This window comes from Anolis carolinensis, chromosome 5 (genome assembly GCF_035594765.1).
Source record: "Anolis carolinensis isolate JA03-04 chromosome 5, rAnoCar3.1.pri, whole genome shotgun sequence".
In the NCBI taxonomy this organism is placed as follows: Eukaryota; Metazoa; Chordata; class Lepidosauria; order Squamata; family Dactyloidae; genus Anolis; species Anolis carolinensis.
The window spans coordinates 98,064,798-98,082,161 of record NC_085845.1 but is presented as its reverse complement, the minus strand read 5'-3'; the positions used below and the strand labels follow the sequence as shown (position 1 = coordinate 98,082,161).

The 17,364-nt window shown below is 40.4% G+C and overlaps 1 protein-coding gene across 2 annotated transcripts in view; it reads left to right on the top strand.

The window, feature by feature from the left end:
- kiaa0930 (KIAA0930 ortholog) overlaps window positions 1-17,364 on the top strand; it is a 59,143-nt gene that overhangs the window by 14,367 nt on the left and 27,412 nt on the right. For both annotated transcript variants that reach the window (XM_008111392.3, XM_003221409.4), the window contains exon 2: window positions 11,568-11,716. In XM_008111392.3, coding sequence (XP_008109599.1) covers window positions 11,568-11,716 — 149 coding nt within the window. The remainder of the gene's footprint in view (window positions 1-11,567; window positions 11,717-17,364) is intronic.

The window sequence follows — 17,364 nt, the reverse complement described above, 5'->3', positions numbered from 1 at the left end:
GGGGTGGGCTGAGATTTCTCCCCCAACATATAAAGACATTGTTGTCCTTTTCCAGTATATATGCTTGGCCTCTGAATTCTCTGTAAACATAGGAACAAAGGGAGCTCCTTTAAATTGTGTTACACCATTAGTTTACTTTGGTCGTTATTGTCAATACTACCTGCAATGTCTCTCCAGTGTTTGAGGTATGATTCTTACACAACTCTAGCTGAAGAGCGATGGTATTTCCTTGTTATCTCCCATCCAAGTACTACCAATGCTTGACTCTGCTTAGCTTCAAAAGCCAGGTGGCATTGAGTGGATTCAAAGTAGTATGATAATATATTAGAAGATGGACTAGAATGAAGTATGTTGTTAGTGTGCAGTTATAGCATATTCAAAGGAAAACAGAATTTTGCTATTGCCTATTGAATTCAGGATCCTAAAGAAATAAATACGAAGTATTAGTATTATTGGAATTTGGTCCTGTATCTGTAAACACTGGTTTTGTTTGGTTAGAAAAACAAGATTACTATATAGACAATCCTTCGAGTCTGTTGTTGTTTCTTTCTGTCAAGTTTATTTAAACTTGCGTGACCCAATGAATGTGAGACCCCCAAGTCTCGAATTCAGGTCTTACAGATAAAGGGTGCTTTCCTTGATTATGTTTTCTTTGATTGAATCTCTTTATCTGAAATGTGGTCTTCCTCTTTTCCTACTGCCTTCTATCTTTCCAATCATTATTGTCTCCCCCCCCCCCCCCTAAGAGTCATGTCTTCTCATTCTGTGTGCAAAGTACAACAGTCAGTTTAGCCATCTTGGCTTCTATGGAGAGTTCTAGCATAATTTATTGTTTTTCTAATTTTTTATTTGTTTATTTATTTTAGCACATAGAAGTCTTCTCAGGCACCACATTTCAAATGAGTTTATTTTTTTCATGTCAGCTTTGTTCACTGTCAAGCTTTCACAGCCATATAGATAAATTGAAAATACTGTATAATAGTATGGACAGTACTACCTTTAGTATTCAAAGATATACTGTATCTTGACATTTTGGGATCTTGTCAAGTTTCTTCATAGTTGTCCTTCCAAATCCCAGTGTTCTGATTTCTTGCAATCTTCTGCAGTCTCCATTCTGATAAATGAATAGAGCTTAGGCACATGAAACTGTACACTATTTCAGTGTCTTCATTGGTTGTCTTCTTCCTGTTCAACTGTAAATCTGCCTCTGAACTTTCTACCTTAATTTTCTTCACCATACTGATGACACCCAACACCAAAACCAATGACCCCTCCCAGCAATTTCATGGAGATGTTAAATAGCACGAGGGAAACAAGACTGAATCCTGAAGAACTCCACAGGCCAATGGCCAAGGAGTCAAACAGGAACTCCCCAGCACCACCTTCTGCGACTATCCCTTCAGGAAAGAGCAGTGCCACTGAAAATCAGTACCTCCAAGTCCCATCCCAGAAAGGCAACTAGAAAGATACCATTGTCAATTATAGCAAAAGGTGCTGAAAGGTCAAATAGAACCAGTAGATCACACTCCCTCTGTTCAGTATTTTGTGTAGGTGATCCACCAAGGCTACCAAAGCTGTGTCTGCCCCTTACCTGACCTGAAAAAAACAACTGAAATTGATAATCAGCCTCATCGAGAAACCCTTGGAATTGAAAAACCACAAGATGCTCCAGTACCTTGCCAAGAAATACACTGTATCATTGAATTTTGCCATGATATGTAAGCCGCTCTGAGAAGAGCAGGGTATAAATATAGCTAAATAAATAAATAAATAAATAAATAAATAAATAAATGGGAGATTAGAGATTGTTCTATAATTGCTAAACACAGTAGGGTTCAGGGAAGGTTTCTTTACAAGAGGTCTTAGCAAGACTCCTTGGTGGAGGTTAAACCAGAAATATCCTCCATGCTATGCATGTATTCTGCTTAGGAGCTATAGCATTCTTGTTCTGGTTGATTTTGTGGTCAGCATTGTGACAAAGCAATTTTTATTCAGTTGACTGTAATTTCTTCCTTGTAGCAAATGACACTTTCTCATCTATCAGGATGCTACAGGTCTAAAGCAAAGTCCCACATATACTTTTGGCTGTAGTTCTGTAATTTTTGTGAAATGTAATTTGTTCTATAGTAAACTCCCTGAGTTGTATTTAGAGTACCATTAGATTTTGTTTGTATTATCACTAATACAAAAATGCTGAGATGGGTTTCCAGAGATGCCTTGTAGTAGAATTAGGAGCTTTACATTGGACTGGCAATCTTAAAGTCAACTTTTAGAGAAAAGGATTTAAGAAGAGATGGATCATTTATAAGTCCAGTTGAAGGGATGGCAGTTTTGGGTGTTCGACAACTCTGAAAATTGATAAAATCTAGAGACTGACATGCACAAGATCAGTTATAAAAACAGTCTTGTAAATACTTTGTAGGAATGTACTGCCATAGAATGTGGCTGCTTTCTAGGCTTATACAATTCCTATTGTATAAACTGTTGTAGTTGAGGTCTTTGAGCTTCATTGTTTTCATGTCAGCATAAGAAGCAATGTTCATTTGAGAACAGAATCAAAAGTCTGGGATGAATTTGTAAGTCTTGTGGGTGAATACAGTGCCATAGGGAATGGTTTGGAACAAGCCAGGCTTTGTTCCCTAGCGTGTTCTGAAATGATTACCTTAATTTTCTTCATCCACATGAAATATGGAGCATTAGTTAGTTTGAGGGCTTCTTGAAGTATTTCCTTCTTTTTCTGAACTTAAGAATTAAAGGGAAATGTAAGCATCTCAAAGCTTGGCTTTTTAATAGTTTCCCCATATGTCAAGATATATTTGCTAATTGCCTCTTTTTGGGGACCTATTCCTCTTAAGTAGTGATGTAGATTTTTCCAGCACATTTTCCACTTCCTTAGTTAGACTTTTTATAATTAGTAAAAAGGATGGACAGGCTTTGAATGGAAACATTTAATTAATGAACCCTCATTTGCAATAAAAAGAATATATACCCATGCATGCTTTCAGACAAATAGTATATGAGGCCTCTTCTGTCTAGAAATTATTGTGGTTTAAGTGTCCTCAACAACAACAACTTTGTGTTGTCGAAGGCTTTCATGGCCGGGATCACAGGGTTGTTGTATGTCTTTCGGGCTGTGTGGCCATGTTCCAGAAGCATTCTCTCCTGACGTTTCGCCCACATCTATGGCAGGCATCCTCAGAGGTTGTGAGGTATGACAACCTCACAACCTCTGAGGATGCCTGCCATAGATGTGGGCGAAACGTCAGGAGAGAATGCTTCTGGAACATGGCCACACAGCCCGAAAGACATACAACAACCCAACAACAACTTTTCTTTAAAACATTTTTTAGACTTATGTACAAGTATACCCATATACAATACAATTGGTGGATTGCCTGATCAAGATTTACATTGTATCCAACTCCTGAATCAGGGGATACTTACATCTATTTTTTTCTACCCTTCGCTTTTATTTCAACTTCCTTTTCATCCCCCTTGACAAGGGTATACGAAGGACTTAAATATGTGATCCCATATTATAGGAGGTCGGATTTGAATTGGCCAAGCAAGAATTGGAGGAGGAACAGAGCTTAGAAAAGTTACTAAAAGGTGGCCTTGGTAGTTCTAGGCATATGTGCCATCTTGCCACTGTTGACTTTCAGATTAAGGAACTTCTGCTAAATTTGCAAGGAACACCTAGGATCCTTCAGTTTGTATACCACTAATCCAAATAAAATGTTAGGGACTTAAAATATGTCCTTAGTGGCTGGGAGAAGGCTGAATTTATACAGCAGGTGTTGGCTTTTCTTCCCTTTCAGCCTGTATGTCTAGACTGGGATATTCAAATCAGTAAAAGCCTAAGTCTACTCTGCTGTCATAGCATTTTGCAAATAGATTGAAGTGTTTGTCTTTTTCCTGCTGGAGCGCCTGTGTGGCTTAACTCGTGGTTCTTAGGACATGAACTCTGTCCTAAGAACGTCAGACTGTTTGAGGAAGTCTTGCACATCTTTTAACATCCCACCAAGTTTGTCTTGGATTTTGTTATTTTGATTCTTGTCAGTTTGATATAAAAGGTAAAGGTTTCCCCTGACGTTAAGTCCAGTCATGTCTGACTCTGGGGGTTGGTGCTCATCTCCATTTCTAAGCCGAAGAGCCGGCATTGTCCATAGACACCTCCAAGGTCATGTGGCCGGCATGACTGCATGGAGCGCTGTTACCTTCCCGCCGGAGCGGTGCCTATTGATCTACTCACATTGGCATGTTTTCAAACTGCTAGTTGGCAGGAGCTGGAGCTAACAGTGGCCGCTCACGCCGCTCGAACCTGGGACCTTTCGGTCTCCAGCTCAATGCTTTAACGTACTTCGCCACCGGGGCTCCTTCAGTTTGATATAGTAGCCACCAAAAGAAATTTTGAAACGGAGCTGCAGGAGCAGAGCTTCATCAGCAGCTTAGATTTTACAGAAAAGGAAGGCAAGGGATAACATGGGAGCGCTGTGCTAGTGGAACAAAATGCACAAGGGAGGCCTGGAGACAAATTCCTGCTCAATTCTGAAGCTCAGCTTTGTGTTACCCTCCCTGCATTGTTTCCTGAGACAAAATAGCTCTGACAGTAAAATTAGGTAACATCTTCCATACATGGCCTAGAAGTCCTTGGAAGACAGGCAAGATACATATGTAGACTCACAACATGATAGATCACTAATAGAACAAATAAATCTGGGATTAGCATGGAAAAAAATCAAATCAAAATTCCATTGCACCATCTACAATTCTAGTCATCCCTTTTACAAATTTTAGAATTGGAAACCTGGCACAAAAAGATTACTAGGGGAGGATCATACTTCCCCTATGAATAAAGATTGCAATATGTTCATGGGAGGCAGGTATTCAGTTAAGGAACAATGACTGGGAGTGTGAAATCTCTCTCTCTCTCTCTCTCTCTCTCTCTCTCTCTCTCTCTCTCTCTCTCTCTCTCTCTCTACCTTTTTACATATTCTGCATTCTGTGAAATTGGTTGGAAGTAGAATTAAGGAATAAACTATCTACCGGTATGTCATAGAATGTATAATGTATGGAATTTGCTGGAAAAGATGCAATGATTAGACTAGATCACTGAAAGTGTCCAAGCCTGTGTGGCTCCAAGCCTGTATGATCTTGAGAGTAGTAGTTTTTTTTTCCATGTCAGGAGCGACTTGAGAAACTGCAAGTTGCATCTGGTGTGAGTAGTTCAAAAATGGTTTTGAAGGGCCTTTTTGCCACATAGTCACTTTGAGGGTGCAGCTGTGGAGGGGAGAAGCAAGCGGGCAAGTGGGTGAGTTCTCCCTCCCACCCATCTCTCCCCTCCAAGCTACTGAGGCTCTATAGCTTGGAAGAGAGAAGCCAGCAAGCCCCCTCATCCTGTCTGAATGTCTGCCCCTGCTGAGCTTACAAGTATAGCTTGAAAAGGACAAGCTGGGGGGAAGGTTGTCTAAATTCCTCTGTAGCTGCAGAATAGGTGGATGGGCAAACTTGTTCCCCAGCTCTATAGCTGTGGAGGAGAGAGGTGGGTGGGCAAACCCACTTTCCCCCCACCCACCCTTTTCCTTGGTGCTGCGGGCTTGACTCGGCTCTCAGTTGAGTCAAGCCCTGTAGTGCCAAAAGAGCAGTCACTTAATTCACTTGCCTGTGATAGTGAACTAGGTGTGCGACTATTACGTGGGGAAAGGCAAAGTACCAAAAGGGGTGTGACTATTGTGCAATGGCAACTATTATGCAATGCGATGAAATATGGTACGTGGTTTAGTTTTTTTTACTAAACCATGTACAATAATTCATCACATTGCATAATAGTTGCCATTGCATGATAGTCAAACTGCAGGAGCCAGGAGCTGATTCCTTCCGGAAATGAAGACAGATGCTGGTAACAGTATTGGCAATTGCCAAAGCTCGTATTTTTATTTACACTTCATATTTTCCCCATGGGGATTCAAGGCAGCTAACAACCTCTTCAGACCCTAGCCCTCTTCCTGTCCTTAAGAAGGAAGCATTGTTACTCTTACAACTGTCTTTCAGGGTAAGGGAGCAAGAATGCTTATACAAGCAGTCCCTAGATTACGAACAAGATAGGTTCTGTAGATTTGTTCTTAAGTTAAATTTGTAACTAGGAACAGGTACATTTTGTAAGTGTAACTCCAGACAAATATATACATAAGCTTTGGATGGCATAGGGAAATGTTCACACCCCCGTGGCGTTTGTTTTGCTGTCCGTCCTCGGTTCAGAAGATTTCACCTAAATTTCTGTCCTTGTGATCATTTCATTTTGAAAAATGTGGCTTGTTTTGGAAAGCTTCAGTGGAGACACCTTTTCCCCAGGATAACTTATTCAGAAATGAATGTCCCTTCCGAGGGGTAGATTCCTTTTACTTCCTGTTGTCTCATTCTGTTTGTAACAGTGAGCCATTTGTAAATCGGATGTTTGTAACTCGGGGACTGCCTGCATATATGTGTGTGTTTATCCATATAAACATTTGTGTGTTTGGCATTGTTTAGTTTTAATTCCTGCTTGTTGTTACTCCTGTTGAACCCACCCAAGGTCTTCTAAGACTCATTGGTACTATAGGTGAAAAGATGGCTGTCAAAAGATTTAGTTCTCTAGTCCTTCGCTGAAGCATTTGGAGTCATAATGTCTGACTTTACCATTCCTCTTTCTGCTTGATGAGTTCTTAGTTTATGAGTAACAAGCTTGGAGGGAGGTGTGGGAGTGTGTTTTCCTATGACTCATTATTACAGATGGTGGAAATTGTGCTGGCATACTAAAACATGAAGAAGTAGAGCAGGTCAGTTTATTAAAGGACATTGGAATGATAAGTTGGCATGTTGTCAAATGGGCACATTTTCAGGAGACAGTGTGGGAACCTCTTCCAAATCAAATGACAGACACCGCTTTGGTTGGAGCAGTGGCTATCCATGTTTGCGGGTAGTGTTACTTAATTAAGGAGATTGTGAGATTCTAGGCTGCTATCCTTTTTGAAAATACATATGCATTTTACACTGGGTTTAGCAGTGATTTACAGCTTGCAATTTGAATCCTTTCCTCCATTGTGTCCTAAACTCCAGAGCAGCAGAAAAGAAGCTTGCCCCCTCTTCAATATGACTCCTTTCAAATACTGTATTTAAACATGGCTATTATGTCTCTTCTTCATCTAGTCCTCCCATTCTAATTACTTGTTCTGTCCCCTCCTCTTGTTTTAGACAATCAGACAAGTGATCCCTACTATTTAATGACAATATAAGGAATGATCTGATATTGTGATAATATATAGCAACACTGATGTAACTGAGGCCAAGGTGGCGGTGGTGGGTATTTGAAGGAGAAAAGGAAAATGTAAGTGCATTTAGTTTTTGTAGCCAGTTTTACAGATCGTTGGAAGAGTAAAACTAACTTTTGATCTCAAAATACAAAGAATGTTCCCAGCTTAGTTAAGTTGGCTAGAATATACTCTGCAGAGCTGGCTTATATTCCTGGGTTACGTAATGTACTTGGAACTTTGGTTTGATGTCATGGAACTATTTGCTACTGATGTGATTAAAAAAAAATCAATTTAACACAATCTATATTGCAATCAAAGTAATACACATGATCATAATACTGATAATTAGCAGATAGTTTTAAGTAACAGCAGCCTATTATGATTGTTCAGGAAGTCTGGTGTACATATGTGTTCAGATGGGTTTCTGTTGTTAAAAAATAAACACTGTTATATTCAGAATACATAACCATATTTTTGTGGGCATACTATTGAAGGGCATGGTATAAGGTGAATGTATTTAACTCTTGTCGTTTCTGACATGCCTCCTACATATCAGTAGTACTGCTTGCCATGCCGACTAATTCACTGATCAGGTCTAATACTGCCCTGAAGCTGATATGAATGTATGGAATAATTGCTTGCCATGGTTCATGAAATATCACAGTTATGCCCCCAGGGGTTAAACTATGAATTCAACTGAGAAGCTAAACCCACAGTAATAATTGCTATTGATTCTTTCCATTCTCATAATTCTAAACAGTGGTTTAGTGTTGCATTTCAGTTGACTTTGAGCTGTGTGTCTCAGATTCCTCGTTCCTGAGTTTACTATATATGTATATTTCTTTTATATGCAGTAATTTCAGCAAGGTCTCTTTCAGCTCCATCCTTTTAAAGAGCAATCGAAATAGCAAAGTGATGTGGCTTTCACTCTTCCTGGTCTGTTTTGACAGCCGGTGCTTGAGGAAATGTTGTGTCTGAAAGTATATGTGACACAAGTTCAGAATCCACAAAGTAATAAAGTAGATATGAAAGGAGCTAAAAAGCTACCATTTAAATTATAAAGTGGAAGGAATGAAAGCCAGCCTAAGACAGCCAATCCCACAGGCATATATGGAAAAGAAAACCTTATTAAATTCTGGGGAACTTTGAGCCAGGCCTGGTCCATTAAATTGAAGCAAATTATGCAGTCTTTCTCCAATCATGTTTAGATTATGAAAAAATACCAGCAGTGTAGTACCATGCCTATCTCAATTTCATCTCTCAAGTAAGTCTCAAATCATTGAAATTTCCTCCCATATAAATACACAGGTGATCCCCGAGTTACAAACATCTAACTTAACAAACAACTCACAGTTACAAACGGGGGTGAGACAAACCTAGAGAACCTATATTGTTCGTACCCTAAAGACTGCTTGTACATCATATTCAGTTTAAATTGCTAGAGAACACAAGAGAATAGAAGTTGGAAATGATCAGCCCATGTGCTTCATGTTCTCCAAGGTAATTTTGTGTCCACAGGAGTTGAATTTAAAAAATGCTTTTTGTTAAATATGCAGTACTCTCAATATTGTCTCAGGCTTTAAAATAGGAAAAAGAAAATTTCCAGCCCTGCTTCTTTCTTGATATTTCCAGAAAAAATGGCTAGAAAATAAATGTAAATTGGACAAGACTTTAATTCAATATGAAAAGCTGTTCTTAAGCCAAGGTGGGGGTCAGGCAGGGAAGAGATGCCTTTACAGCAGGTTTGAAGCCTTTCTTTGGGTGGAGGAAGCTTTCATGTTACAATAAGCAATCCAATTCAAATTACAAATCTTGCACAAAATAAATCAGCATTTCTCCAGAGGATATCCAGAAATTGTTGCATGGATGGGCAACTTCTGTTAGCATCAGGAGTATAAATGTAGGCTGTATTAGCACATGTCATATATGAACATTACTATCAGTCTGCTTCCAGTTTGTTTATGTTTATTAGGGTTGGAGTGGTCCATGTTTTCTAACAAGGCCCAAAGGCCTCTAGGTTGTAATAAATTGTTGGTGTTGTTGAAATTTGCTGTGTTTAATGAAGGGTATTTTTTTCAGGATGACTTTTGAGAAGTTAAAAGATTGCTTTTTGAGACATTTTGGTCTATTGCTGCAAGGCTGAAGCAGCTCCTGCCTTTTGCCATAGTTAGTTTTGACATGCCAGCTAGATACAGCTCCGTTCCTTGATGTTTTGAAGAAGCTTGTGTTCTTAATTTTAAGAATACTTCAGGAAATATTTTAGAATCATAGTTAGAAGAGACCTGACGGGCCATCCAGTCCAACCCCCTACCAAGCAGGAAAATTGCATTCAAAGTGATTGATATTGAAAACATCTTTCCAGTTTGATCTTACTGGAATAAGATACCACTAACTGGCTTTATTCACCAAAGATGTGTATTCGTTTCCATTCATCTTTATTCTAATTTACATGTCCTTTGCGAAAATGATCAGAAAATCTATTTCCTTCTTTAAAAATAGATTTATTTCCAACAAGTCTCAGTAAAGCTCTCTAATATACTATTGCAATGAAAGAAAAAGACCTTACAATACATTAAAGATTAATACGTGTATATTAATGGCCCTCCACGTTTGTGAGGATGACTTCTGTAGATCCGATTATTTGCAGATTAAAATTTTCTCTCTAGGAATTTCTAGGTCCTCTAGTGTGACACAACTTACAAACGTACATTCTGGAAGGCCTAAAGATTTCTAGAGAGGGTTTTTTTTTCAGGTAAATACAATACTGAGATATTTAACTTGCAGTTTTCCCACTGCTTCAGCTCTCTGCCCTCCACCCCAACTTGCCCCCCTCTTACTCATTCTAACAAAATTGGATGGGAGAACTGATGGGAAGTCAATTTTTGTTCTAAGAAAACCAGTATATCTTGTTTTAAAATAGAATTACACATTTTTGAGCAGTGGTTCTCAACCTGTGGGTCCCCAGATATTTTGTCCTTCAACTCCCAGAAATCCTAACAGCTGATGAACTGGCTGGAATTTCTGGGAGTTGTAGGCCAAAACACCTGGGGACCCACAAGTTGAGAACCACTGTTCTTGAGAATTCCAGGGCATCACTTTCATTGCAGCACCAAGAGTGATGGAGGTTCCAGGTGTCACAAAAAAACCACAATGGTGATTTCAAGGGAATTGGATAGGGCTTTCCCAGCCTTACCTGGTGGGCCTGGAGATCATCATACACTTAGCATTCAGGACCATGACTGAATCCTGCTGCATATAGAGTCATGGTCCTGAATGTGAAGCATATGATGAGCTAGACTGCAGTTCTGTAGTTTTTTCTGTTTTGAATTTGGTATATGTCCCAGGAATTAGAAACAGATGAATGGAGCGGACTTGGGTAACTTGCCATTAATTAAGTGGAGAGCAGAGTTGGCCTGAAAAGCTTAATGCAGATTCAATGCCTGGCTGGTTACTGCTGGGGGAATCCTTTGTTGGGAGGTGTTAGCTGGCCGTGATTGATTCTTTTCTGGAATTCCCCTGCTTTTTGGGTCTTGCTCTTTATTGTCCTGATTTTAGAGTTTTTTAAATACTGATAGCCAGATTTTGTTTAATTTCATGGTTTTCTCCTTTCTGTTGAAATTGTCCACATGTTTGTGAATGTATATGCATATGTGTTGGGTGCGATGAGAGTTGTCTACAGTTCTTCAGTGTTGAAGAAGTTGTTCTTTATCCATCTTTGCTCATGAATTCCCTGCTACAGAGTCTCTGATCTTGGTAGTCAGTACTGTTGTCTGTCCATGAGTAGGATCAGTGTTTTCCAAATGAGTTCTTCTCAGGATATCTGATGTGGGGATTTGCCATTATGTGCTATTATATTTATATTCATTGGCTGCAACATTTTTCTTTCCTCCTTGGAAACTTGCTGCAGACTGACAGCTGATGGTTCATGGACCAGCACTGGTCCCTGACACCCCTTTGAGTGGTAATATTCTAAGTGATATAACTGTCAAACAGTGTGGGAAACAGAGTGTGACTTTCATGGATTTGATTTGATTTGACTTGCTTGCAGTAGCTTGCTTCACTGCCACACACAGCAGAGTTGTGATGAATTTTGGCTCTCTTCCATACTAAAGGGCATGTTATTCACCTTTCATTCACATCATGGTAAGCATCTGAATAATAATGATTTCATCCAACTGCTATGACTAAACAGGATCAGATTTCGAAATGAATCGGAAGAGACTGATAATGAAACAAAACAAGTGCAGTAGTACCTAATTTGCATTTTTTTTCTTTTAGGATGTTTCAAAGATGACCGCATCGTATTTTGGACATGGATGTTTTCCACCTACTTTATGGAGAAATTGGCTTCCCGGCAGGATGATATGCTTTTCTATGTCCGGAGGAAACTCTCCTATGTTGGTGAGGATAATGGAGATGGGAAGAAGGTATGTTGGCTACAGAGATGGGGAAAGCATGTTGAGCTAATCATTGGGCTAAAAAATCTAATTTAGTTGCATTTACACTACAAGATAGTCATTTTAAACAATTTAATTTTAGCTGACATTTACATTTTAAAGCTAGGCTTCAGCATGCAACACTCGCACATAAAGGAAAAATCTGTTTATATTACATTTCATTGTTAAAAACTTTACCTGAATAAAGATTTAAAATAGTATTTATTATTTTACTTCTCTGCCCCATTCCTGTTTTGAGCTTTGGAGAAAAGGAAACAGTGGCATGAATTTTTGAAATCTCTACCGTGTTTCCCCGAAAATAAGACAGTGTCTTATATTAATTTTTGTTCCCAAAGATGACCTAGGTCTTATTTTCAGGGGATGTCTTATTTTTCCATGAAAAAGAATTCACATTTATTGTTGAACAAAAAAATGAACATTTATTATATACTGTACAGTAGTTGTCATCATAAACCAGCATAACCAGACAAACTGTGAATCCTATCAAGAATTTCTTGTTACTACCAATATTTCCATGTTCTGTTCGGCGGGCATGCTTCCAAACAAAATCTTTGCTAGGTCTTAATTTTGGGAGAGGCCTTATATTTAGCAATTCAGCAAAACCTCTACTAGGTCTTATTTTCTGGGGATGTCTTATTTTAGGGGAAACGGTATGTGGGAGTGGGAAAATGTCCCAAATGAAAGCTGTTTAAAAAAGAAAAATGCACACGGGGAAAAAATATAATAGGGCTTACTAGAAGGAGAGAAAACTTTTCAAATTCTTCATTTTCTCATGCAAGAGTAAAATAGTTTAGATTTACATCCCTAGGAACTACTCACTCTTAATTGACACCATCTTTCCCAAATATAAACATTGTATGCTGTGAATGCCTATATGTTGATTTGTTTGAAGAGGGACATTATTTTGTCATGTGTAAACATTTCTTTAAAACTTGGAACAAGCATATGAAAGGAAGGAAGGAGAACCGATGCTCAGCAATGGTTCCTCATCATACTGGAAAGAAATAGCTAGTGCAGTGCCTGGCTTATCCAGGCATTTCATACAGTCCACAGCCTTCTGCTGCCAGTGTTGTACAGCCTTGTTTCCTTCTGTGTCCAAGGCCTAACTGCATCCTAGAGGGCTCACTAAAATAAGAACCACCTTCAGATCTAGATATTCTTTAGTTAGATTCCTGAATATGTTCTTGGGCAAAGTATTATGTGCATCAAACAGTGTCACCAAGCAAGAACAATTTTAAAATAAAAATTGAACTTTATACAATACATTTTACAGTTTCAGATAAATGCATTTAATAGTGAATTGAAGAAATTCTATCACTGAAAAGGTTTGATTCCTAAAATTATAGCTTGATACTTGTATTATTCAAGTAATACATTTACTTTCAAAATTTGGATGACAAATTTTAGCATCTTATCATTTTGAACTGAAGACTAGGAAGTAATTACCGTATTTTTCGCTTTATAAGATGCACCTGATGATAAGACGCACCTAGTTTTCAGAGGAGGAAAATGGGGAAAAATAATTTGAACTAAAAGATGACCCCACGCTCCTGCGGGGCCTACTCTGCCTCGGAGGGAAGGGAGGGAAGGAGAAGGCAAGAAAGAGCGAGAGAGGCCCGCCCTCAGCAGCCAGGGGGGGAGGAGGAGGAGGAGGAGGACAGCCCCACGTGAGGTCATATTGCGTTTATAAGACGCACTGACTTTTCCCCTCTATTTTGGGGGGGGGGGGGAAGTGTGTCTTATAAAGCGAAAAATACAGTATTTGAATGCTTTGACTTCAGTGTGGCTCATTAAGAACATATTAAACAGAAAGAACAGGAACTGTTTTGTTTTCCAAAATAAATTTGAAAGGAAAGGTCTTGATATCGTAATGTTATCTGGAAGTAACAATTTCTGAGTTATGGATGGAATACAGGGTGTTTCAAAATGATGGACCTAGTTTCAAATCAGTATATTTTGTGATGGCAACATGTTATAATTACTCAGAAAGTTAGAAGTTACAAGTTGGACACTACTATATTTTATAGTAACAAATGCCAGAAAATTAAGAATTATTTCTTTTATTGTCCATTCTGAGTCAGCTTCTATTTAGTATGTAGTGCATAGTTGTACAGTGGCCATTACTGCATGATGGTCTAATAATGTCTATTAGCACCACAGTCCCATTCTCTGTGAAAACTGGAACACATTGATATCGCCCTTCTTCCTTTCTCTTGGTCCCTCTAATATGGTGATTCCCAAAGTGGGTGCTATCGCCCCCTGGTGGGCGCTGCAGTGATCCAGGGGGCGGTAATGGCACCTATTAGGACACGGGGGCGGGGCCAGGGGAGGGGTGGTGCTTCTTCCCAAGTGCCAGAGACAGGGCTGAGCATCTGAGGCACCTGTTGGACATAGGGGGCATGGCTAGGGCCGGGGGTGGGGCCTCTTCCCAAGAGCGCGAGACAGGGCTGAACCTCTGTATACCTTCCTGAGGCGCTTGTTAGAGCACGGGGGTGGGGTATAGAGGTTCAGCCCTGTCAGGCACTTGGGAAGAGGCCCTACCCCTCCTCTAGCCCCACCCCCTGTGTCCTGGCAGGCACCGCGGGACAGGGATAGAAGCTCAGCCCTGCTCTAATAGTGCTCTGTGAACAGAATGTTCTGTTTACCGCACCACCTTGCAAAACACCCCTCCTTGTCCTTTCCTGGTGCATTTGGCTCATTATCACTTGAACATGCCATTTGTGTTTTTGAAAGTACATAATTTCACAGTTGCATGATAACATATCTCTTCGTACCTCCCATCATAATAGATATGTATGTCAATGAATTGCAAATCCCAGCTTTATACACATTAGTTTATGCTGCTGGGGGGTGGTTTCATTATTAGTGTCAAATCTGGTTTTGGAGTGCTGAGGCCACAACAGAACTCAGAGTTCCAATCAGTGACAATATTTGTCAATTTGAATGCAGCACATCACATCATGATTAAAGATGTGTATTCACATTCACAAGGCAGTCCTGGTTAACAACACAACACTGTTAGCTGAACACAAGAAGTAGTAACCTTTCAGGAATATTAGAATCATAGAATCATAGAATAGTAGAGTTGGAAGAGATCTCATGGGCCATCCAGTTCAACCCGCTGCTAAGAAGCAGGAAATCGCATTCAAAGCACCCCCGACAGCCTCTGCTTAAAAGCCTCCAAAGAAGGAGCCTCAACCACAGGGCGGGGGAGAGAGTTCCACTGCCGAACAGCTCTCACAGTGAGGAAGTTCTTCCTGATGTTCAGGTGGAATCTCCTTTCCTGTAGTTTGAAGCCATTGTTCCGTGTCCTAGTCTCCAGGGCAGCAGAAAACAAGCTTGCTCCCTCCTCCTTATGACATATTTGTACATGGCTATCATGTCTCCTCTCAGCCTTCTCTTCTGCAGGCTAAACATGCCCAGCTCTTTAAGCCGCTCCTCATAGGGCTTGTTCTCCAGACCCTTGATCATTTTAGTCACCCTCCTCTGGACGCTTTCCAGCTTGTCAACATCTCCCTTCAACTGCGGTGCCCAAAATTGGACACAGTATTCCAGGTGTGGTCTGACCAAGGCAGAATAGAGGGGGAGCATGACTTCCCTGGATCTAGACGCTATTCCCCTATTGATGCAGGCCAGAATCCCGTTGGCTTTTTTAGCTGCCGCATCACGTTGTTGGCTCATGTTTAACTTGTTGTCCACGAGGACTCCAAGGTCTTTTTCGCACACACTGCTGTCAAGCCAGGCGTCCCCCATTCTGTATCTTTGATTTCCATTTTTTCTGCCGAAGTGAAGTATCTTGCATTTGTCCCTGTTGAACTTCATTTTGTTAGTTTCGGCCCATCTCTCTAGTCTGTCAAGATCGTTTTGAATTCTGCTCCTGTCTTCTGGAGTGTTGGCTATCCCTCCCAGTTTTGTGTTGTCTGCAAACTTGATGATCGTGCCTTCTAACCCTTCATCTAAGTCGTTAATAAAGATGTTGAAAAGAACCGGGCCCAGGACGGAGCCCTGCGGCACTCCACTCGTGACTTCTTTCCAAGATGAAGACGATGCATTGGTGAGCACCCTTTGGGTTCGTTCGCTTAGCCAATTACAGATCCACCTAACCGTAGTTTTGTCTAGCCCACATTTTACTAGTTTGTTTGCCAGAAGGTCGTGGGGGACTTTGTCGAAGGCCTTACTGAAATCCAGGTACGCTACATCCACAGCATTCCCTGTATCGACCCAACTTGTAATATAAAGAGATCAGATTAGTCTGGCATGACTTGTTTTTGGTAAATCCGTGTTGACTATTAGCAATGACCGTATTTGTTTCTAAGTGTTCGCAGACCACTTCCTTAATGATCTTTTCCAGAATCTTGCCTGGTATCGACGTGAGGCTGACCGGACGGTAATTGTTTGGGTCGTTCTTTTTTTCCCTTCTTGAAGATAGGGACCACATTCGCCCTCCTCCAATCTGCTGGGACTTCTCCCGTTCTCCAAGAACTCTCGAAGATAATTGCCAGTGGTTCTGAAATAACTTCCGCTAGTTCCTTCAGTACTCTTGGATGTAGTTGATCTGGCCCTGGGGATTTGAATTCGTTTAGAGCGGCCAGGTGTTCCTGGACAACTTGTTTCCCTATTTGGGGTTGGATTTTCCCCAATCCTTCGTCCATTCCATGTTGCTGAGGTTGAAGATGGCTTTCTTTTTGTGAGAAGACTGAGGCAAAGAAGGCATTAAGCAGTTCTGCCTTTTCCCTATCCCCTGTCACCATCACCCCATCTTCTCCTTGCAGTGGCCCTATCGCCTCCTTTTTCTTCCTTTTTCTACCAACGTAAGCAAAAAAGCCTTTTTTGTTGTTTTTAATGTCCCTGGCGAGCCTGAGCTCATTTAGCGCTTTAGCCTTGCGAACCTTTTCCCTACCGGTGTTGGCTATACGTTTGAATTCTTCTTTGGTGATTTCTCCCCTTTTCCACTTCTTGTGCATATCACTTTTGAGCTTTAGCTCAGTTAGAAGTTCTTTGCACTTGTCTTATTTTTCTTCTTTGTTGGCACTGTTTGCATTTGCGCCTTGAGTTATTTCACTTTTGAAAAACTCCCATCCATCCTTAACTCCCTTGTTTTTTAATATTGGTGTCCATGGAATGCCGCTCAGTAATTCCTTCATTTTTTGGAAGTCAGCTCTCTTAAAGCCCAGAATGCGTGTTTGACTTGTCTTAGTTTCAGCATTCCTTTTTATTGCAAACTGCAAGAGCACATGATCACTTGCCCCTAAGGATCCAACCACTTCAACTGTATTGATCAGGTCTTCCACATTTGTTAAGATTAGATCAAGAGTTGCTGATCCCCTTGTTGCCTCTTCTACCTTCTGTACCATAAAATTGTCTGCAAGGCAAGTGAGGAATTTGTTGGACTTTGTACTCTTGGCTGAATTTGTTTTCCAGCAGATATCGGGATAATTGAAATCGTCCATGACTACTATATCTCTTCTTTGTGCCTGTTTGGTCAGCTGTTGACAGAAGGCTTCATCAAGTCCTTCATCCTGACTCGGAGGTCTGTAGTAGACACCCACAACAAGATCTTTTTGAGTCCCGGTTCCCTTGATTCTTATCCAGATGCTTTCAAGCTGGTTTCCCGGATT